Genomic DNA, 22955 nt, shown 5'->3' on the forward strand with positions numbered 1-22955 from the left:
TAAAGTCCTTGAGGAGTACAGCCTTCATGATATGACCGTATCACAGCAAAAGTTCTGCGACATTGTTACTATTCTAATAAGACTTTGCGGAGCTCCATTCCCCATCTACCAACCCAAGAAATACATAAATTAAAACCTAACTCTTCCCCCAATCCAACTCTCAACAAATAAACGAAGACACAAAAACGCTGGACTTTCATGTTTACGTCCTTTCGAAGATCCATCAAATCTCCATCTAAGGGTTTGATGGATCCAGGCCAGATGCAGAGAGTTTCTGGGAGGTATCGCATGCCGCCGGAATGGCAAAAGCACTCGCAAACGCTAACTGCGTGGCCGTCTCCCGCCTCGATTATCGAGGAGGATGTCCTTCGACAGGCGCGGGCTGAAGTCTCGGCACTTTCCAATGCCATCTCCCGCTTCGAGCCAGTCACAATGTTTACCCGCCCGGAACACGTTCGTGAAGCATCTGAAACGGTGTCTGATAACGTCACTGTGCAACCACTGGCTGTGAGCGAGCTTTGGATCCGCGATACAGGACCGGTCTTTGTTCATGGAACGCAAAACGGCTGTTCTAATGGACTGAAGCTTAATTTCAATTACTGGGGAGCCAAGATACCATCCACTGGTGATGAAGCGGTTGCTGCGAATATCCAGATCCCAGAAGCTTCAGTCATAGACCAGAAGGATGAAAAAGATGAATGTGCGTCTCAAGGAAATGCCATACCTATTGTTGACGCCGGTTTCACTGGTGAAGGAGGCGCGATTGAGGTCGATGGAGATGGAACCCTTCTGGCGACTGAGAGCTCCATCGTCAATGAGAACCGTAATCCGGGCAGATCGAAGGAAGAGCTGGAAGGATTATTCGAGAAATACTTCGGCATCCACAAAGTGATCTGGCTTACTGGCGTCAAAGGCTATGATATCACTGACTTTCACATCGATGCATTCGCGAGATTCATCAAACCGGGCCAGGTTCTTCTGAGCAGACCTTCTGAACGTGCTGATCCGCGGGTGATCCAAGCCTACAGAGAAGCCAAGAAAACTTTGGGGAACACAACAGATCATGGAGGAAGACGATTGGAAGTCTTTGAAGTTGAAGAGCCTCATCCCAGTGACCTTCCCGGCGAGAACTGGGATCATTTTGATGTTACTGTTGCTTCATACGCCAACTACTACCTCCCCAACGGAGGACTGATCATGCCGCGTTTTGGAGTTGGAAAACTTGATGATGATGCCTACGCCTTTTTCCGCCAACACTTCCCAGATCGAGAGATTGTTCAAGTTAATTTGAACATTCTTCCTAAGCTCGGCGGAGGAATTCATTGTGCTACCCAGCAAGTACCGGCGGAGGATTGGATGCAGAGAGGAATACGAAGAAGGGAATTGAAGTTCTAATGTCGCAACTCATGCACTTAGAGAGACATAGTAATTTGATCACGGTCGTCCGAGAAGTATCGAATAGTATTGGCTCTTCCTCAATTAATACTCCACTCAATCACATCACTTAATCCATTGCGAGGGACGCAAGCATGATAATGGAATTTCTGATAGTAGAGTTGAAGGGATATTTCTCTTTCGCACGAAAGGCGTCGCTTAGTCGTTTATTCATACCGTCGCGTTAATAATACAGGAATTCATCTTCTAATATCGACGTCCAGGCTGTGTCAAGATCTCAATCTTTGTTGCTGCACCTTGTCACGATGTGCAGGGCATCTGAATTGTTGTTGCTGCGCATGGCGTAGACACCAGGCCCGTACCCATTGTTGTTGTTGTTGCACCTGGAATCAACAGACAGGGGGTGACAATGGTTGTCTCTGTGGCAGGCATGGACGTGGAGGTCTAACCCGTCTGTCCCCTCCATCGTTTTCGCTGTGCCTGGCCTCGACATCCAGCCCGTCTCCACTGTCGATTCTGCTCCTAGCATCGTCGCCCCCCCATTCTTCTACCACCGCCCATCATACCTCCCATACCTCCACCCATGCGTCGTCCGCCTCCCATTCCTCCCATCATACCGCCGCCTCCCATGCGGCCTCCTCCCATGCCTCCGCCCATGCGACCTCCGCCGTGGTGATGGTGGTGAACTACCTTGACAGGGCGAGGACCCATCATTCCACCGCCGCCAGAGCTGTAGCGGGTTTGGCTTCTTCCGAAAGGGAGACACATTGTGATTGTAATTGTGTGTATGTGGTTTCAGTTGTAGCCTTTGTGTTGATTGAGTTTGTTGCGGATTTGGTGTGGAGATAACTCGTCGTAGGTTCTACCGAGTTTGGATGTGTTTAGAGTTTGTTGATAAGGTATTCGGTAGTGGGTATTTGCAGGATTTGAGTTGTAGTATTTAGTGGTTTGTTATTGATGATGATGATGATAATGAAGTGTGATTAAAGGAACCAGAGGCAGTATATATAGTCTTCAATGCCATGCATGACATGTCCATCTCGGCGTTGCAACCGTCAGTTGGTTGAAAGGGGATAAACTTGGATTCATCGATAGTTTCCGTATGACGCCACTTCAGCTCCAGGCGTTGGCAGATGTCATCGCTTAGCCTACCTTGGGTACTGTACCTTATTTAGGCCTGAGCCTGGGTCTGCTGGGCCCATTCCATTGGATACTAGGTACGTAGGATAGAGTTATGGCTTCTCCGTTAGATGCAAACCTTGTCATGCCAAGCCCCATGCTCGTCAGACCCAAGAAAATGGGGCCTCGGCGGCGTCGTCATCTCTTGCCATGCCAATACTGTAGCACCACTTCTCTCGGCTACATTATTAGTCCCTGATCTATCAGCCCGCCAAGGTTTCGGTTCAATCGGCTTGCGATATCTTGATAAAGAGATTCGATGGTCTTGGAAGGTTGTATTGATCAACTGCACGTCAGTCGTCAGAGCATTTCAATTGAGAGAGAAACTGACATTCAAGGAAATCAATTTACTTAGTCCAGTTACATCATTTTGCCCTTCATTTTCCTGTTGCCATCGGCCTGCAATGCGTTGTAACTCTGTATTGCTGCCGACACTGCTCGTGTGAAGCCGTAAATCGACCTGACCAACATTGCACGCCACGGTCCATAACTAGTCTCTAGCTCAGTTGACCCTTCAATATGAAGCAAATTCTTGGCGACAATGTCTTTATTTTCTTTATTGATGAATTGTCTCCAAATGACTTGCACTGTCATCAAACGCTATCCTTCCTTCTCTACGCCAAGTAGCGATCCGCCCCAAAATCTAGAGGCGTTCGCACATCCACTGGCCCGTGTTTGTCAAAGCTGACAAGGCCAATGCGTGTAGTGTATTATACATCCATACGTATTAGGCCTGTCACCTTTAAACTCGCAGGTATCGATACCTGATTGTGAATATCGAGGACAAGAGGACAGGATCGGTCAGCCAATTGAAGTTGCAGGGTTGGAACGTCTTGGCTAGGACAGAAAAGTGAGCTAAATGTTTGAGATTGGAGTTTTCTATTTTCGAAGCTCTGGAAAGCTCGTAGTTTCCATAGTCGAAGATGATATTACCAAGGTTGTCGGGCGTATTTATATCAAAGTCATAGTGAGCAAATTGTCCTTTCAACCGAATCTGCTTCTGCTGGTGGAACATGTATGGCAGCCTTGAATGAGACAGTCTGAGAGCGGAAAGCTACAAACCACTTGCAAATGTAGTGTTCAAGTTGTAAGCCGGATGTTTTGTGTTATTCGCAGTTGAGCGTTGTTGAGGGCCTGTACCAGCGCAGAGGACTTAGACCTCAATGAGTCCATCGCAAATCTTCCAGCCAACATTCAAACATCCTTCTTCAATAAGGCTTATTGAATGGTATCATACTTCAGTGTTTCCTCATTTATGCTCAACTCCTCCACGGTGGACTATAGTGGCTTCCAAACTCCGCTCCGTACTCTGAAGTCCGCAATCCTTTCTGCCGCCCAGACCACCGTCTAGACATCTATCTATACGACTACTTGCTGGTCATAAATTAAACTTTCGGCTACTAAGTTGATAACTCCCATTAATAGGATGCAAAAGTTCGTACTCCGCACTCCGCACTCTGCAACTCCGAGCACTTAGCCCAATCATCTGGTATTTAAGGTGATCTTCGCTCGAAATGCTCACTTTCTAAAGCAACCTCATGTATATCAACTGTGGCAGCATTGGCACATTTCCTCGATAATATTAGTCAAATTTCTCATCTTAAAGTTCTGTGTCTGTCAGCAAGATGAAGGTCGCGATCCTCGGTGCCACTGGTGAGACGGGCACCTCCATCTTGGGCGCCCTCCTCGACTCAACCGAGCCGCGATATGTACGTCACATTTCATGCTTGGCGTGAGAATCTTATTGACCTGCCCAACACTTAGGAGATTACTGCACTGGTCCGTAAATCCTCACTGGAGAAACCTGAAGCACTTGCTCTCAAAGAGAAGGGAATCAACGTTGTAGCTGCGGATCTAAGTGGCCCTGAGGATGAACTCGCGCGAGCCCTCGATGGTATAAATACCGTTATTTCAGCAATCAGTGCTACTGACCTCCTTGCGCAAATCCCACTCATCAATGCCGCTCAAGCCGCTGGTGTCAAGCGCTTCTTGCCTTGCTGCTTCGCCCCGATTATACCCCCAGCAGGTATTTTAGGGCTGAGGGATATTGTAAGCCCACCTGAGTATTACATGGCTTCTACCGCTGACAGGTGAAAAAGAAAGAGCAGGTTATCAATCACATCAAGAAAGTCAAACTTCCTTATACTATTGTCGATATCGGCTACTGGTATCAGTTGATGCTACCTCGCTTGCCCTCCGGCCGTGTTGACTATGCCTTGCCAATCACTCTAGGAGGTATTCCAGGTGACGGAAACACTCCCTGTGCCTTTACAGATCTGCCGGATATTGGAAGATGGGTCGCCCGCATTATCGCAGATCCTCGGACCCTGAACAAAATGGTCTTTGCCTACAACACGGTTCTGACAATGAACCAAGCGTACGATCTGTTGGAAGAGGCAAGTGGTGAAAAGATTGAGCGCAACTACGTAAGTTTCTTTTCTTTTTGAATCTAAGAGCCAGAAAGATGTACTGTACTAATCAGGTTTGGGCTTGTAGATCTCAGAGGCCGCGGTCATGGAGGGAGTGGCTAGAGCAGAGGCTAATTGCCCGCCTGCGGACTCATTCGACTACTTTGAGGTAGTGAAGTACCAATACTTCAACGCACTCGGAATTCGTGGGTATAATACCCCAGAATACGCGCGTTACTTGGGATATGTAGATGCAACGGAGCTCTACCCCGACATGAAAGTGACAACCCCGGAGGTCTATTGTGAGAGGCTTTTGAGTGGGAAGGCTACAATGATCTATCAGCGTTTGATGTCGGCCGCTCAGTAAGGCGAGAGGTGACAAGCATACCTGATACTCAACTTCTTGTCGCGATCTGAAAAAGCCTCTCCTCGGTTCGAGCATAGCCCAGTTTCTTCTGTTATTAAATGGATATTGTTTCCGATAGAAATGCAGTGCCAATCTAAGTCAGCACGTCTTTGCTCTTCTTTGCCCCCGGCACAGCCTCCAAAAGGTAAGTGGCTGACAGGAATGCACTACCGTTGTAGTAAATTCCAAGCTCTAGATCTCAGAATAGGCGTGTCATGAAATCTGTCAAGAGTTTGTTTAAGGGTGAGTATTCCACTATGTCATACCTCTAGCTCCTCCGGTACGTGGCAGGATTTGTTGTAGCTCTTTTACACTTGATAGATCTGTTGTGGGACGGAGGCGAGGCAAAGGGTTTGTGACCAGCTAAGTACAAGAGGAATGCAGAGTCGCCCTCTTATACGAAATATCAAATATCTTTCCAGTCCCTGTAATGAACATGAATAATCCTATATGTCGCATACTGATGAAATGGCTATGTCGATGAGGGGTTACAAGCCTCACATCTGGCCCCTGACTTCAGCATCCATCGATTCTTGCATTCATGAATTTGGCCAATTAAATGCATCAGGTTATGTTTTCCAGCTCTGTGTGAGAGCTCGGGTAGTAGTACGTTGCATCCATTATCAGTGGTCGGTCTCTGAAAGAATGAACAGCGACATTGAGAAAGTTTTGGCAACGTGGTCATCCTCTTTGTGACCTCCGTAAACTGGCGGAGCGGATGTACTCAATAAGTACGCTTACCCAATCCCAATAGTGCCAAGTCTCTCGAGGTGCCAAGGCTTTCCAGCTGAATACATAAAATTAGCAAAGTTCTCGGTATTCTCCTCTTTAATGTCTCCGTACCCGTCTTCAGACGGGCCTCAAGACATATAAATATACGTGAGTCAGTTCGAGAACCGTAGGAATTGAAAACAGCAGCTACACCACTCGGCCATGCCTCCAAGATGTCTACTCATATAACTGTTCTTCCAGCCTCAACGAAAGTCGGAAAAGAGACCATCCGCCTACTTCTGGCCTCTCCAGCCAGTTTTACTATCCGTGGCATCTATCGCGATACCTCCAAAACTCCAGATGAATACACAAGCCACCCAAACTTCAGTTCAGTCAAGGGCGATGTTGCTTCTGAGGAAAGTCTTGATTTCAGCAATTCTGATGCCGTTCTCTATGTCCCGCCGCCAACGTATGAGAACATCGACCAGAGCGAATGGGCCAAGCAAACAGCCAACAACGTCAAAGGTGCCTTGAAGAAGTCAGACGTCAAGAGGCTCGTTGTTCTGTCTGGTCTGGGGTCTCAAAATGACCATGGTATCGTAAGTAAGCGTGGCCAAGTCGTCATCTGTGTCGATGCTGACGATGTAGGGCTTTGTCCGCTTGAATCATCACACCGACAACATTCTCAAAGGCTCTGTGCCTGAAGTGACTATCCTACAGTCAACTCATTTTCAAGAGGAGTTTGAGTACATGTTTCAAATGCCTTTGGGAGATCCGCCAACAATCTCATCATGGATCGCACCAAGGGATTTCAAGGTCCCAATTGTCAGTCTCAAAGATGTTGGCGAGGTCTGTGCGCAGATCTTGCTCACCAAGCTCGAGAGCCTCAGCCCGCAAGTGATTAAGGTCTTTGGTCCTCGTGCCTACAGTTCAATCGACCTGAGAGACATGTTTGAGGAAATCACTGCCAACAAGGTTGAGCTTAGACTTGCGCAAGGTGAAGATTTGAAGGCTTTCTTCGGACAGATTCTGCCCGAGTATTGCATTGCAGACTTCATGGAAATGATAGAATCGTCACTACCAGGTGGATTGATCGCCAGGGAGTATGAGGCCGATGAGAATACCGTGACTGGAAAGGTTGACATGTTGGAGGTTTTCCGTGAGCTAGGTAACAAGTATGGCTGTTCCAAATAGAGCATACATAGACAGATCCAATACCTCTTGTTTGAATTACGGATGTCGGATAAGAAGTGATGTATGCCACAGCGCCCTGTGTTCGGTATGCTCGCCTGCGTTACCTGTTCGACGCAGATCATTCTTAGAGGGGTTCTTGAAGGTTCTTTTATCTTACTATTCTGCACAATTTGTCAATGTATGTAGGACAGATGTCGTCTAGCTGTTAGATTTCATTTCAGAAGGTTTCAACATCATGCAAACCAATAAAAGATAAACTCTGAATCGACGGAGCAACCCGACTATCTGCTGCCAGGACTGAGTAATGGCTCAATCGTCTGATGACATTCTGGTCCGTCTAGTGTAAGTTTCTAAAAGAGTATTCAGTATACGGATATTACCCGCGTCACTAAGATCGGTGGCAATTGGCTTCACGTAGCGTGCATGTATCTATCCGTTGAAGCCGATAAACTTTGCGTGAATCACGCCAGAGTTTATCCACATCACCACAGTGACGAGGCGGGGGTTTACTCCGTATGCTGCTTTATCAATTGACAGGCGACAGGCAGCAGCAGATAAGGGTAGCAATCGGCTCGATAATGCCGTGATTCATCAATCTACAAAGGTTCCTTCCCATGGATATAAATGGAGATCCTTGCTCCAAATGCAACGGAACTTATGTTTCTCAGTGTGACCATGATGCTCTTCTTAATCTAAAACAGGAAGGTGGCTGGCCGTATCGCAAAACTATATGAGAAGCTTAAAGCCCCCCCGCGATTTATACCTTTACCAAAACAACAACATATATCACCATCACCAGAAAGTATGTGGTTTGCTGGCTGCGCTTCCGCTGCCCTCTTGGCGCTCACCGCCAGAGGAAGCGCGTACAGTATCCCCGCCCTGTCCGCTCGAGCCGACTCGGACTCTGGATCCATAACAGTTCACAACATCTCGGTTCCCGTCGATCATTTCCACAATGAGACCAAGTATGAACCTCACTCGGATAAGAAGTTTCCCTTGAGATATTGGTTCGACGCGCAGCACTATCGTGAGGGCGGACCGGTCATTATTCTTGCCTCTGGTGAGACTTCAGGCGAGGACAGAATTCCGTTCCTCGAACATGGCATCCTGAAGATGCTGGCCAATGCGACTGGTGGTGTTGGAGTCATCCTCGAGCATCGTTATTATGGCACCAGTTTCCCTGTTCCGGATCTCAAGACAAAGAACCTGCGTTTCTTGTCCACTGAGCAGGCTCTCGCTGATACGGCGTACTTTGCTGAGAATGTCAAGTTTCCGGGTCTGGAGAAGCACAATTTGACCGCTTCCAACACGCCTTACATCATCTACGGTGGATCCTACGCTGGTGCATTCGCTGCGTTCGCCAGAAAGATTTACCCCGATATCTTTTGGGGTGGTATCTCCTCTTCTGGTGTCACCCAGGCTATCATCGACTACTGGGAGTACTTCGAGGCTGCGCGACTTTTCGCACCCGGCGACTGCGCCAAGGTCACACAAAAGCTCACTCAGGTTGTCGACAAGATCCTCACTGGAAGCGACAATGAGGAGAAGAAACAGCTCAAGATCGCATTCGGTCTTTTTGGTCTACGCGACGATGATTTTGCAAACACCATTGCTCGCGGAATTGGAGGGCTGCAAGGCAATAACTGGGACCCTGCACAGGACTCATCTGACTTCGGCATCTATTGCGGCAGTGTTTCTTCTGATGCTATTCTCTATGCTAGCACCAGGTCTCTTGCGCCATATGTTAAGAAGTGGCTCTCATCTCATGCCAATAAGAACGACGTCAAGTACTTGACGAACCGTTTCCTCAACTATATCGGTTACATGAGGTCAAACGTTGAGTCTGATAAGCAGGGAGGCTGTCAAGGCCAGACTCTGAATGAATGCTACTCTATTCGCGAAATGTATGGCAGCACCAGTCTTAACCCGTCATCCAGCGGGCGTCAGTGGACCTATCAGACATGCACGCAATGGGGATACTGGCAAACCGGCTCCGGAGTGCCTAAGAACCAGCTTCCGCTCGTCTCTCGCCTCATCAATGTTGAGTTCAGCACCATTCCCTGCCGAGAGCAGTTCAACATCACAGCCGAACCTGATGTCGAGTCTATCAACAAGCTTGGTGGCTGGAACTTTAGCTACCCACGCGTGGCCTTCATCGACGGTGAATACGATCCTTGGAGAGCCGCTACACCTCATGCAATTGGTCTTGCTCCCAGAAAGTCAACTGCCAGCGAGCCATTCATCCTTATCCCGTACGGTGTTCACCATTGGGATGAAAACGGTCTGGACCCTAACGCCACTGAGATCGGCCTCCCTCCTCCCGCTGTTGCCAAAGCTCAACAGGATATTGTTGACTTCACCAAGGTTTGGTTGGAGGAGTACGAGAAGGAGAAGGGGAAGCGTGCGAATGACCTTTAGGATGCGATACCTTGAGATTCTCTGTACATAGTTAGAAACATGATTACGATTATGACTTCAACCTTAGTCCTAGCAACAGAGTTCCCTGCTCCTGGCCTCATCATGCCAGTACCCTCGACGAGCATCTTTCGTGATAGAGTATAATGCTTGGGTGGGGACTTTCCATAATGTATAACATTTCTAAGATCGCTATTAGAGCCTATTGATCAGCTAAGAGTCTTAGACAGACGAAGACAGATGTGGCTTCGAGACTTCACCATATCTATCCTACGGGAAGCACTACAAGGGGGTTTTTGGTACGAGTGCCACTACTCGGCGTATTGCATGCAGACAGTAACGTTGTTCCTTTCCATAGCTGTTGTCATTGAGCCAGGGAAACTCCACAAGACAGTGTGTTTTATGCCAGACTTCAGAGCAAGCAGTGTTACAAGATGACAGAAAACTATATATTGATAGGTCACATAGGCATTTGGCACGATCAAGTGAATGATAATCAATGTAATTGAATTATATCTTGGACTCGAGGTCACATATATACAGCAGAATACTCAAAGATTCATCCCATTCAGGATAGACAGGCTTTTGTCCTTGTAAAAAGACCTTTCATACACAACCACGCTTAGTGGTTTGCTTAGTTCATGAGGTCGCGAGCGTGACGGCGGGCCTTCATGCCACGCTTGGCCTTGCAGCCAGTCTTGGCAGGCTTGGTAGCGGCAGGAGCCTCAGTCTGGACAGGAGTGGCAGGCTCCTGAGCAGCAGGAGAGGTCTCAACGGGGGCAGAGGGCTCCTCAGCGGCAGCGGAAGTAGCAACAGGGGCGGCAGCGGAGGTACCAGCGGCGGGAGCCTCAGTCTGAGCGGGAGTCTCAGGGGCGGCAGAGCCGGAGCCGGAGTCAGAGCCGGAGCCGGAGCCAGTGGTGGGGGTACCCTTGGACTTCTCAGCGAGCTTGCCCTGGGTAACCTTGGGGGACTTGATGGTCATGGCAGGGCCAGGGATGGGGTAGCTGGTAGGGTTGTTGTAAAGATCGAAGACGATGCCCTTCTCGGTGGACTTGTACAGCTCAGTTCCGAGGGTGCCCTCAGGGAGCTCAGAGCCAGAACCGGAGATCTCGAGGTTGAAACACTGAGGGTAGTTCTGAGCACCATTCTCCTGGCCAGCGGCGTGGAGAGCAATGATCTCGTGACGGAGAACGTAAGAACCGGGCTTGATGTTCTCGGGGATCTCGAGGAGCCAGCCGTTGTCGTTGGCAATCAGCTCGTCAGAGGCGTAAGTACCGGGGTTACCGGACTTGACAAGACCAGCCTCGTCGATCTTGAAGAACTTGAGGGTCTCCTTGTCAACGGACTCACAACCAGCGGAACCGCAAGAGGCCAACATGTCAATGACGGGGCCTCTGTGGCTCTCTGGCCACGTATCCCATTTGATGTAGATCTGATCGCCTGCCTTGACCTTGGCGTGGCCCTTGGCGTTCTTAGCATCGCGGTGGCAGATGATGTCGCCGGTGCCGAAGGCATCAGGGGCGACGAAACCGTTGTCGGAGGCAGTGGTGGACCAGGCGATAAGGGTCTTGGGGTTCTGGTCGAAAGGAGCAGAGCTAGCATCAAAACCGTCGTAGACGGCGCCAGCGACGTTGATGGAGGAAACGTGACCGTGAGCAGCAACGCCCATGGCACCGGCAACGGCGGCGAGAAGAGTCTTGGAGGTGAAAGAAGGCATCTTGAAGTTGTGTAAGAAAAGTAGGTCTTGTGTTTTGTAAAGAGTGGTAATATCCGACTGGCGGTTGAAGTGAATGAATGAATGAAACGACTTCTGTCAAAGAAGTGTGAAAGAATGTGCAAGGAGCAAAAAGTGAATGGAATGAACTGCTGAATGAGCCTGAGTGAAGAAAGAGAGTATCTTGGAGAGAGGAGGAGGGCGGTTTATATAAATGTTTGGAGACCTGAGCTGACGGGTAAAGAGCCTCATGGCTAAACGGATCAGTTTCCCGCCTTGGATAGATTGAGGCAGGGGTATCATGTTCGGGTCGATATGCCATCAGGGATGAGGGTGGTGGAGGGTTGCATGGTGATGGCCAAGGCCGTTTCAGCCCCTGTGGTTTTATGGGTATGATTGATCGAGATATGAGCAGATCATGCAAGTATTACAGTGATTTTCATAGTATTTTAAAGTTTAGAGTCGCATTTTACCGACGGTATATTCGAGGCTAGCATCTGGATCTTCACGATAGTCTGCAGATGGCCAAAGTAAGATTGATTATTGCCAAGAAATGTCAGAACGGTCATTCAGTTGAATACTCTCAACACCGTCCGAAGCGAAGTGACGATCCCGTCTTGTAAGCGAGCAGTCCATCTCGGCCGAAGAGCCGCTGTACCTGAAACTGGGGCAGAAGACAAGATGGAAAAACACAACCGTTCTTTTGTTCCTGCTTTAGCGCCGCAGGGGTCAGGTCAACGGTGTTTATTTTTCCGCAAGTCCCCATCTCTAGACCCTTGCAGGCCCAAGCTTGGGTCAGTCATCCTGAGACGATGGAGTTGCTTCTGTCCTTCTCCTGGCGTCGCTTACAACACGTTCCCCTCAGCACAAGTTCAGACGAATGAAGATGGATCTATTAACCGCTGAATAGATTAAATCAACGGATGAATGAACCGATGGAGACGAGAGGGGCCAGATTCTCAGGTGGCGTCAATCAATACCGTCTTGACAGGTCGGCTTGTGCGTTGTAAGCCGTCTTCTTGGGCCGATTGAACCGATCGTGGTGGTATTAGGTGGTGAAACCATAAGAGCTTCACGAAGACCCTTCCAAACACCAAACAGTTGGTCCACTCTACGGTGATAAACTTTTAGGAAAACAGTATAGTTTTATGCTTTTCCTGCATCACATAGTCTTCAACCACCGTCTCTCAACAAGTGCCAGAGAATCGCGTGATTCCCGTAAGATAGCGGTGTAAAATGGTACCATGTGAGCCAGTCTCTCAACAAAGTCGTAGTGTAGTATCTCGGATTAGTATTCGCATTCACTCTTTTTCGCTAACTAACTTTTTTTTTTCTCGCTTTTGCACATCTAAAAGTCCAAGCTTTCCCATTTTTCCCGCTTAATCTCCCTAAACCCCCTTTCAACAGCTTGGCTACGTTTTAATTAAAATTGCCCACTTCCATGCATCAAAAACCACGAAAGGCAGGAAAAATAAGAACAAAACCAAACAAGTTTCCACGAGTTCGTCTCTGATAAGGGAAAAGATATGCTTGGGTCGGCGCAACTTGAGACACAGGGGCCGAGTGTGCAGGGGTCCAGCGGGATTCTGAAACCTGACAACCTTGGCGAGGAGGAACGAGAACAGAGAGGAGATGACAGTGACATTGAGGGGCGCCTGAAGCCGAGTCTACAGTTTACGGGTCATCAGCTTTTCTATGTCTTTGGGCTTGACGGAATAGGCGCCATGGCTTTATCCGGGGGTGTGAATTTTGCTTTGGCTTATGGTGAGTTTACAGCTGAAGTCTGAGATGCAAAGCTAATGAAAATGGATAGTCATGTACACCACGCAAGACACCATCAAGAACCCAATTCGGTTGTTTCAACTGCCAAACACACTATCGGGCGATGCAGCTGTAACTATTATCGTCCAGTGCATTCTCACGTGGTTCGTTGAGATGGGCCTTGTCAGTTACGACCTTTCGAAACGCTCTGTTCAGCCGATTGGCTTTATTCCTGAGCCCTCGCACCAGTGGCTTCGATTGCTATTCTTCCTCCCACCAGCATCTGATCCAAGCGATTCCGAAGTTGAAGAGAAAGAGCCTCAAAGAAAATCTACTGTTCCTCCTGTACTTACGACGGTCGTGCAAGGGGCTCTGAGAGGTTTCATACTCGCTATCGTGGGCTTCTTTATCCTCTGGCCATTGAGCGTGGGGGTTCTTACGAAAGTTGGAGAACGCGATGGCGGAGACTGGAAATACAAAGACCGCTGGACACCACAGGCTTTCAAGGCGATTCTTGGTGGCGTTCTAGGTTTGCTTACGACGCCTTTGATGGCTTTGTTCTGGCTGATCAAGGCGGGTTGGGAGGGTAATGATGAAAGAGCCGAGGCAAGAGACTCAAGGCGGAGTCGCTACGCTGAGGCTGAGAGGATGAACGCAAGGAGTTCGAGGCAAAGCCGATACATGGCGGAAGTATAGACATGCATCCGCGATAGACATGGCGCCGATTGCTTGATGGATTAATGACATGGAGTTATAATACACCACTAATTATGCCGGAGCAGGGTCAGGTTAGAAATATGGGCATGCAACGCTGGAAGGGAAATGCCGAACTTTTACGGAGTACGGAAGAATGATAATAAAGATCACGTATAGACTAATAAAATAATGATATTACAAAAGTCGGAGTGGATGGTACCCCAACGGCGAGGGCACAGTGCTTAATTGCCATGTTCTAGAAGTCTAGGGTGGCTTCGATGAATTAATTATAACGTGTCGCCGCAGATACGCAAAACTATTTGAGCTCGCATACCGCTTCATAAGAAGGTTTGATATATTACCACAACGCCGGTTGAATAAGATGAACTAGTTGTTGAGAGTTTCAATTTCTAACTCATAACGTCGAGAGCGAATGATGCATCCTTTCAGAATCAGCGTGGTACTAAACGTGTGAATCAAATAGCTCTTTCGTGAGACCTCCACTAGTAATTCTGTGGTCCTTGCGCTTGGGCATCGAAGAGTGTCTCGAAATGACGTGACCCTACAGATAAAAGTGCTGATAGAAAAGCGGATATATTGAAGAACCGCCATGCTACAAATATTGGCGCTAACGTTAAAGTTGGAGGCATCGGGCGGCGGTCGATGATGTCCTGTCATGTGGCATCGACCAAGTTCATGGCTCCACTACCAGTATTCAGATCCTCATCATTATTATGCTGTGAAAGGGACGCATTGCATCATCGATCTTCTAACGGTAGTTAGTGTTGATAGCTGATGCCGCTCAATTGAGTCGTTAGCGAATATTCTGTAATTATAATATAGAGCCTTTAGTAGCGAATTACATTCGCTTAGGATTGAAGTACACCATGATCTCCTCCCAGGCCTTCACCAAAGATGTCCCCATCGCCTCAAACATGGTCCATATCCGACGTGGAATATACCGAATCAACCAGTAAGTTCCCCCACATAACCACCAGATACATTCACCCAAGGTGCCAAAGATTGCTTTGAGCACATCGTAACTGGTGTTGCCAAAGGCCACCATGAATGTGCCTATTGCTTTAGGCGCGTCCACGAAGACGGCGCGAACGAGATGGCAGAAGCCATTCCACACATCCCCAAGAGTGATACCACGCAAGAAAGTCACGACCGCCATGGCCGCTGTGTGGAGGAGAGAGAACAGCTTAACGAAAATGTTGAGAATGGCATCGCCGATGCCCTTCAATCCGCTTCCGATCCATTTGAGAACAAACATTACCGCGCCGGGTATGCCTGTCAGGACCTTCCAAAATACTTTAAAGGTAGCCTGGGCCAAGCTCTTCAAAAGCGACGGAAGCTCCTTGATGCCCTTCCACACCTCCGTTGCAGCGCGTTTGAGGGTGCTAGGTATCCCGAGTATCGCGTCCTTGAGCTTGCCAGGCAACTTCTTAAAGAAGTTCTTCACCCGATGGCGACGCCTCCAGGCAGCACGGCATATTTCGTTCGGCACATCCCAGACTAGAAACTTGGGGAGATCCCAAACAAGGATTCTGACGAACTTGACGATTCTATTGACAGCTCGTCGCACTCGGTCCATTTGCTTTTTATGCACGGTCGCCCATCGCTTCCATGCGCCGCCACGAATAGTAGGGAGATAATGTACGATTTCGCGGTGGCGGTTCGAGGCGGCTAGACGAAGGGCAATCGCTCCATCGGGCGCAATGATGTCGTGTTTCGCGCCGTAGTCTTCGATCAAGACTTTGACCAACGCCAGGTGCCCGCGCTCAGCAGCGACCATCAACGGCGTACGCTCAGGCAAGTCTGCAGGCTCGACGGTGCTATTCTCATCCCGTGCGCGACCGAATCCATTGACGCTTGCACCAAGAGCAACGAGGCGGCTCACCATGGGAACCTTGCCCATGCGCACAGTAGCATTTAATGGTGTCTCGCCCCATTGACTTGCAGTATCGGGCGACACCCAGCCACGGGCTATAAAATCGGCGACGATATCATCGTGGCCATTCTCGATAGCGGAAAAAAAGGCCTTAACGATGTCGCATTCGAGTCGGTGTGCTTCAAGGTACGATTCCCTATCTGCACCGGAGGCAAAACGCTGGAAGTTCGGCGCGCGACTGGCGGGTGAGTAGAGGATAGGGAGTTCGACCCCTTCAGTGGCTTCGATTCGGTTCAGAAGGTCGTCATTGTCGATGGCTGAGTATGCCGGAAGAGGATTGTGAAGGCTTTCTTGAAACGCAGCAAGATCTGGTAGCACGGCGTGAGGCATTTCGTAAGATGTTGGGTGATGATTGCCTCAACATGAGGTACGGGGAGGGGCAAGTATTTGAAGTCATCTCAAGCATTCGTGGCTGCCGTCAAGGCGTTTTCAGCTGCTGAAGTCGTTCCGAGGTTCTGGAAATTGGGGGCGTTTTCAGCTGCTGGTCTCTGCCACCGCCAACGGTCCTGCAGGGTTAGCGGGTGAGATTAGCGTAGGCTGCCTGTAGGGCTGACCTGTTTAGTGGGCATAGCCACGGAGTTTTGCTGGGCTGGAATAATGGAAAATGTCAAATATTTCTATTTATTGGAACATAAAAAATATGCCAATTGCTTAGCTTCTTCCACTTATGGCGGAGTTACTCAGTATGGCTCGGCCAATCTGTCAAAGTCCCAGCACGGTGGCGTGGCCGTGAATCTGGAGAGACTGTTCACCGTGGTACAACACAACCGTTTGCGCCTCATGGTGATTAGACGAAGGATAGATCATAATCTGGAGTGTGAAAGTTGGCATAGTATGCCAGCGACATAGATTCTCTTCAAAATTACACAAAAACGAAACGTTATGAGTATTTAGATCTTATGTAACTTATGATCGCAACAAATTCTGGCATAACCACGCAGAGTATGGAGCGCAAGTTCGGCATTGTTTCCGAGGCAGTACAGGGTAGTCGATTTCAAGACAAGTCAGCTTCATAAACTCAATCAATCACCGTTGTGAGACCCAAAACCTATAGGGTCAAAGTCCATATACAGTCGAGTTGCAATTCGTTTCCGAGACTATAATGGCAACATCGGCACTATGCAACCTCTCCATCGCGATACCAATCCACTCAGATCCATCCTTATCTCAAGGCGTCAGTCAGCCCCACCTTGACGACAATAACACCATGGATGTCTATTTGTCATCCTCCAGACTCAATATTCACTCATGATCCTGGTCAATCATCCAACTCAACCTTCCAATTGATATCTTGCTACCAATCACTCCACCATGACGCTCGTCAGGATCAGCAACAACAAAACCCTCAAGGGCCACAAGGCCATAATCTTCTCAACCGTTGAACCGCCCCAGGCTCAGATCGATGCCATTCAGAAACAGTTCCCCGATCTAACAATCAAGACTTTCATTCAACCGTGGGGTGCACCTCTCGATCCTAGTTTCGAGGAAGAGGAGTGGCGGGATACTACTGTCTTGTTGACTGCGACCTTGTTGCCGAAACCAGAACAGGCGCCGCATTTGCAATACGTTCAACTTACGAGCGCTGGTGCCAACCATCTCATCAAGGATCCCCTCTTTACGGATACAAAGATTCCATTTTCAACTGCTAATGGAGTTCATGGGTGAGTTGGCTTGCGGCGTGGAAGACTATAGCTAATCGACAGACCTCAAATTGCGGAGTGGATCATAACTACTTATCTATCTCATCGACTTCACTGTAGGGTGTTCGATTGCTCTTTTTGGAAGCTCTGGCTTACAGTTTCATAGTAAAGGAATACTCGAAGCTTCAAGATGAAGGAAAATGGAAACGTCTTCATCAAGGTGCCGAAGATACCGAAGATACAGCTGGCAAGCGAATGTCAGAACCCATGCTCTCGCACGTAAAGGATTTCGACTAACAACCTACAGTGGCATCCTAGGCTATGGTAGTATCGGCCGTCAAACAGCTCGTCTATCAAAAGCTTTAGGCCTCGACGTCCATGCCTACACTCTTCACCCTCGCAACACCCCAGAGTCCCGCCGCGATGACTCCTACACACCTCCGGGCCTCGGTGACCCAGAGGGTGAATTCCCTAGCAAATGGTTTTCCGGCGGATCCAAAGAAGAAATCCACCAATTTCTTGATTCAGGACTAGACATCCTCGTCATCTCAGTTCCATTGACTGACAAGACCAAGGGGTTGATCTCAAAGCCTGAGTTTGAAATTCTCGGTAAGAAGGGGACTTTCTTGATTAACATTGCGAGGGGACCTATCGTCGATACCGATGATCTTATCGAGGCGCTTAATTCGGAAACTATCAAGGGTGCGGCGCTTGATGTCACTGATCCTGAGCCTTTGCCTGATCAGCATCCACTGTGGAGTGCGAAGAATGTGACTATTACGCCACATATCAGTGCTGCTTCCTCATTTTACTATACGAGGCTGTTGGATATTTTTAGATTGAACCTTGAGAGGCTCAGCCAAGGACGAAACGACTTCATCAACAAAGTCAACCGGAAGGAAGGGTACTAGAGGTTTTCGAACGAAGATCTGAGAAACTATTGAATGTGTTTCGGTTTCCTATCTTCTATACGGGAAAGAAACGGATATTGGAAATGAAGACACATCATCCAGAGAAAGTAGGAGTGGTATTGAACTACACGTTTACTGAACCATCTTCGTTTCCATCAATACTCTGATCCTCTGCACCTCAGCAGAACCATACGTTTCCTCCAGCATCTCCATGACCCCCAACGCAGTGATCTCTGGGTCCCATATATCCTTGACAATCACAGCACTGACGTCCGAAAATTTCACGAATTCCTTTACAATTTCGGCCCAACGTGCAGTTCCTTCAGGGTTGATATCGTAGTATTCGATCCATCCCCTCCGCTTTGCATCACGAAGATGACGAAGAACAGCCAGCCACGGAGTAACTGACTGATGCGTGATGAAGTGTTTGTATTCATGATTGGGACCTGGATTGATGCGTGAGGGGTTGTTGAGAAGCCAGTGGACGAGCTTGGGTGATGACATGGGGAAGATGGTCTTGTTGCGAGAGCAGAGAAATTCTGTCGCGTAGGAAAGTAAAGGTGTAGGCCCGTCCTCTTCCTCTTCTTTCATGTCTTGTTTTTCACGAATAAGGTCCTCAACTTCCTGACAGACATAATCTGTCAGACCAAACTTGGTAGCAAGGCACAAAAACGGCCGATGAATAGGAGGCGCTTTCATCCTGATCTCATAAGCTCCAAATGTACTCTTTGCCCAGTGATCATACGGATCAGTCGGCTTCTCAAGCCAGAGCCAAGAAAGAGTCTTATCCATCTCGTTCAAGAAATTCTGCTGACGGCCTTGGGGATCGTTTATGATATATCGTGCATGTGTCATGGCGAGTGCAATATCAGGATACCACTCGTCTAAACGCCGATGATGCTCGATTTCTTCGAGAGGATGCTTCAAACGAAGGATATATGATCTCAGAAGTCGAAGGTGAGGGTCAAAATCTGTGGGCTGGAATGCTTCGAGGCTTTTTCCTGCTCCGCCGTCCATGAGCCAGTCTCGAACTGTGCGGTGTATGTAGATGACCTTGCTCGTTGTGATGAGACTCGCAACGCTGGCATGCCTGTCCTGAAAATTTGGCACTCGTACATTGCCCATCGGCTTGGCAACGTGCACATTCAACAACCTTGCGAAGCGAGCTTGGATATACTGTACTGCCGTTCCGCAGCGTCTCTGAATTTCTTCATCCGTCGCTTCCACCACTTCGCGATCGAGGGCCATAGCATCGTCCGCTTTGAAAAGCGCAAAAGCGAGTTCCCAGACTGTCAGTGAGTTGGAGGACTCATCTTTGATAAAGTCCGCGACAATTTCTCTGGCACGCATGAGCTGGAACAGAGTGGCAGTCTGCATGATCTCCGAGGATGTCTGATCCTTAAACAGAAGCTTTTCGAAGAGATCATCAAGTTCTGTAGGAAGTTCTTTCAGAGTCTTCTCCAGAACTTCGAACTTGGTGTTATTCTGAAATGTTACGAGCATACGCTCAACTGCGAGTCTGGCCCATAAGAAAACACCATTGGCCTGTCCAATCATCGTAGTGATTAACATATGAGTGGACTCTGGATTCTGCTTCATCATTCTTCGAATATGGTCATTCGATTTGAGTGTATCATTTGCATACCGGTATATATCGTCGTAGCTCAGATCCTGAAGCTTGGTATTTGGAACAGACGTTTCGAATGCCTTTTCAAAGACATCCCATGGCCGAGACGAGAGACAGAGTTTGAGTGACTTTCCATCGTATCTGGATGTCAAGTCCTTGAAGAAGTTTATGATTTGGACATGATCGCCATCAAACTCATCAAGACCATCGATGAAGAGACAGATGTTAACACTAGGCAAGGCCGCGTCCAGAAGAGAGTGGAAAGCAACCTGTAAATCTTGGACAGTCCATTCCAGAGCAAAGTTGACTCGTTCCTTGGTCGTCATATGACGCAAGCGACTCCAGAGATCAGGAAACGCTTTTTCAATGAGCTCTGGATCAAAAGACAGTAGCTGATGGAGGAGGTATCGCAGCAGGCCAGTTTGCGACCTCTGCTGCTGAGATCCACTGGTCCAGAAGAAGAAGCCCGCTGTATTGACACTCTTCTTCCCGCCCCATTTGCGAAGATGATACAGCGCAACTGGATGCTGGGAGAGGTATCTCACGAGAGTAGATTTACCAGACCCGGGTTTTCCAGTGATCCAGTAGATAGGACCCAGTTCCGTGGTGCTGAGCCATGAGACGAAGCTGTCCCTGAAGTTCTGACGCAGAGACTGGTCGATGGGCGAATTGTCAAAGATCCAATCAAGAGTCTTGGCGTGAGCTTCAGTGACTTGACTCTCGCGATCGTGCATAGATTTGTATGACAGACTCTCGAGAATGAAGTCATTGACGAGGCCCACGGGAGCTAGCTTCGGGGGTCTCGGGATGCCGGGGATCTGCCCGGGAAACTTGCCAGCATCATCCTGAGCAGTTGTCTCCGTGTGCTCAATTAAACTCTTCGTCTCAGTCTCATCAGACTCAAGCTCACGGCCTGTGAGCTGTAAATCAGCGAGCAAGGGTAGACAGAGTTCACTAGTAACAACACGTTAGCGTGCCATTAGCTTCTGGAGAGCAACCAGTAAAGTCAACTAAACTCACTGTGATGACGGAAATGTGTCTTGGCATCGATGCAACACTTGACGGAGCCGTGCATTCAGCGCCGTGACATCGTCCAGGGGCCAGAGCTTGCAGAAGCCAGCGACATCGATTGAATCACTGAACGCGTTCAAGACACGGTTGACGTGGACGACGAGGTCATCACCAATCTGAACACAGGCAAACTTGATCTGAGCTTTCTCGTATTCTCCCTCTTCACCCTCAATGCGCTTCACCGAATGCGTCAATCCCTCGAGTAAGCGAGTAAAGTCGGTATCACAGCGATCTGTATATCCCAGACTGTGTATCCCTCGCACAGCATGGCACACATCAACAGCCCTAGCAAGGAATTCAGATACAGTGTCAACGTTAGCGTCTGCAGCCATTTTATAAGCTTGTAATGGTGCAGCTAGCGGGTTTAATTTATTATACTATTATGCAAAAGTCCTGTTGATCTTCTCCTCTTGGCATGTGGATTTCACAAAGATTGAAGTTTAAAAATAAAAAAGAGAGGTTGGAATGGAATGTGAGATTGGAATGAGGGGTTTAAATACGGCCTCATGTTGGTCACGCGTAAGCAATCATCCCTGTAGCTTCTCTACTATCACATTGCATTGAAACAGGCTGAATTAGCTATCGAGTGCCGGTCTGTGAAACAATTGGTTATAGCGTTCTACAAGGTTCACAGCCCGTACCACGCTTTTCAAAAGCGTCCGTTTCGAAACGTCGTATAAGAAACGCCACTCTCCCTGCCAATTTTCACCATCGTCATCGAACAACACCAACAAAATGGCTTCTCTCTCTATCTTCATGGGAGTTCTCTCCCTGTCAACATTTACACTCGCGGCGGGTAATACACCCGGTCTTCCTCTTGTCATCAATACATGGGGTGGCGATTTCACCGCCGCTACGGATGCGGCCTTCACCGCGCTGGGGAAGAAGGCTTCTGCACTTGACGCGGTTGAAATTGGAGGTACGACGTGTGAGAACAAGCAGTGCGATGGAAGTGTAGGCTTTGGAGGAAGTCCTGATGAGAACTGTGAAACTACACTTGATGCGATGATCATGGATGGTGGGAGTATGAATTCTGGTGCTGTTGCTGCTCTGCGTCGCGTTAAGGGTGCGATTTCTGTTGCTCGACATGTTCTCGATCATACTACCCATTCTCTCATCGTTGGAGACCAAGCTACCGAGTTCGCTGTCCAAAATGGCTTCAAGACCACAAGCCTGTCTACCAAAAACTCGGATAAGCTGTGCAAGGACTGGAAGGCCAAGAAGTGCCAGCCCAACTATCGTATCAACGTCAGCCCAAACCCAGCATCAACATGCGGTCCCTACAAGCCTCTCGCTACCCTCACAACAAGCACCATGAAGACGAATAAACAAACCGGCCACGACACCCTCTCTCTCATCGCAATCCACAGAGACGGTTCCATGGCTGCAGGAACAACAACAAACGGCGCCTCCCACAAGATCCCCGGACGCGTCGGCGACGGCCCCATCGTTGGCAGCGGCTCTTATGTCGACAGCGACATTGGCGGCTGCGGAGCCACAGGTGATGGCGACATCATGCTTCGTTTCCTTCCTTGCTACCAAGCCATCGAAGGCATGCGCAACGGCCTCTCACCCAAAGAAGCAGCCGAGGATGCAGTTCTCCGCATGGTTCGCAAGTACGGCGATCTCAAGAGCGGTATCGTTGTCGTGGATCGGTACGGAAACCACGGCGCTGCATGCAGTGGGTGGAACTTCCAGTACAGCTACAGAGGAGGAAAGATGACCAAGACAAAGGTCGTCACTGTGAAGCCGGTGCAGGAGGTACGTCTTGACTTGTAGCCTTGACGAATTATGAATGTGGTTGACAAAGCCTTAGGTTTAACGAGCATCGAGCGTAACAGCATGTTTGTATTTTAGTTGTATCAATCGACAA

The 22955-nt window shown here is 48.7% G+C and overlaps 10 protein-coding genes across 10 annotated transcripts; 7 read left to right on the top strand and 3 right to left on the bottom strand.

Moving 5' to 3' along the window:
- Positions 1-432: 432 nt before the first annotated feature.
- On the top strand, positions 433-1395 carry J7337_010749 (uncharacterized protein; the record flags this gene model as incomplete). The annotated part of the gene is made up of 1 exon (XM_044828323.1): positions 433-1395. One exon carries the CDS (start codon positions 433-435, stop codon positions 1393-1395), a length of 963 nt encoding a protein of 320 aa, XP_044676877.1.
- Positions 1396-4199: 2804 nt separating this feature from the next.
- Positions 4200-5349, top strand: J7337_010750 (uncharacterized protein; the record flags this gene model as incomplete). Its single annotated transcript, XM_044828324.1, has 4 exons — positions 4200-4283; positions 4339-4623; positions 4665-5000; positions 5071-5349. The coding sequence occupies 4 exons, from the start codon at positions 4200-4202 to the stop codon at positions 5347-5349; spliced, it is 984 nt and encodes a 327-aa protein (XP_044676878.1).
- A 983-nt stretch (positions 5350-6332) lies between these two features.
- Positions 6333-7293, top strand: J7337_010751 (uncharacterized protein; the record flags this gene model as incomplete). Its single annotated transcript, XM_044828325.1, has 2 exons — positions 6333-6698; positions 6748-7293. 2 exons carry the CDS (start codon positions 6333-6335, stop codon positions 7291-7293), a joined length of 912 nt encoding a protein of 303 aa, XP_044676879.1.
- An 804-nt stretch (positions 7294-8097) lies between these two features.
- On the top strand, positions 8098-9711 carry J7337_010752 (uncharacterized protein; the record flags this gene model as incomplete). The annotated part of the gene is made up of 1 exon (XM_044828326.1): positions 8098-9711. The coding sequence occupies one exon, from the start codon at positions 8098-8100 to the stop codon at positions 9709-9711; it is 1614 nt and encodes a 537-aa protein (XP_044676880.1).
- A 631-nt stretch (positions 9712-10342) lies between these two features.
- On the bottom strand, positions 10343-11425 carry J7337_010753 (uncharacterized protein; the record flags this gene model as incomplete). Its single annotated transcript, XM_044828327.1, has 1 exon — positions 10343-11425. One exon carries the CDS (start codon positions 11423-11425, stop codon positions 10343-10345), a length of 1083 nt encoding a protein of 360 aa, XP_044676881.1.
- Positions 11426-12948: 1523 nt separating this feature from the next.
- On the top strand, positions 12949-13879 carry J7337_010754 (uncharacterized protein; the record flags this gene model as incomplete). The annotated part of the gene is made up of 2 exons (XM_044828328.1): positions 12949-13186; positions 13236-13879. 2 exons carry the CDS (start codon positions 12949-12951, stop codon positions 13877-13879), a joined length of 882 nt encoding a protein of 293 aa, XP_044676882.1.
- An 859-nt stretch (positions 13880-14738) lies between these two features.
- J7337_010755 (uncharacterized protein) lies at positions 14739-16163 on the bottom strand (the record flags this gene model as incomplete). The annotated part of the gene is made up of 1 exon (XM_044828329.1): positions 14739-16163. The coding sequence occupies one exon, from the start codon at positions 16161-16163 to the stop codon at positions 14739-14741; it is 1425 nt and encodes a 474-aa protein (XP_044676883.1).
- Positions 16164-17144: 981 nt separating this feature from the next.
- Positions 17145-18384, top strand: J7337_010756 (uncharacterized protein; the record flags this gene model as incomplete). Its single annotated transcript, XM_044828330.1, has 2 exons — positions 17145-17494; positions 17781-18384. 2 exons carry the CDS (start codon positions 17145-17147, stop codon positions 18382-18384), a joined length of 954 nt encoding a protein of 317 aa, XP_044676884.1.
- Positions 18385-18516: 132 nt separating this feature from the next.
- Positions 18517-21414, bottom strand: J7337_010757 (uncharacterized protein; the record flags this gene model as incomplete). The annotated part of the gene is made up of 2 exons (XM_044828331.1): positions 18517-20965; positions 21032-21414. 2 exons carry the CDS (start codon positions 21412-21414, stop codon positions 18517-18519), a joined length of 2832 nt encoding a protein of 943 aa, XP_044676885.1.
- A 403-nt stretch (positions 21415-21817) lies between these two features.
- J7337_010758 (uncharacterized protein) lies at positions 21818-22861 on the top strand (the record flags this gene model as incomplete). The annotated part of the gene is made up of 1 exon (XM_044828332.1): positions 21818-22861. One exon carries the CDS (start codon positions 21818-21820, stop codon positions 22859-22861), a length of 1044 nt encoding a protein of 347 aa, XP_044676886.1.
- Between the last annotated feature and the right edge of the window lie 94 nt (positions 22862-22955).

The sequence above is a fragment of the Fusarium musae genome, chromosome 8, assembly GCF_019915245.1.
Source record: "Fusarium musae strain F31 chromosome 8, whole genome shotgun sequence".
NCBI classification, from domain to species: Eukaryota; Fungi; Ascomycota; class Sordariomycetes; order Hypocreales; family Nectriaceae; genus Fusarium; species Fusarium musae.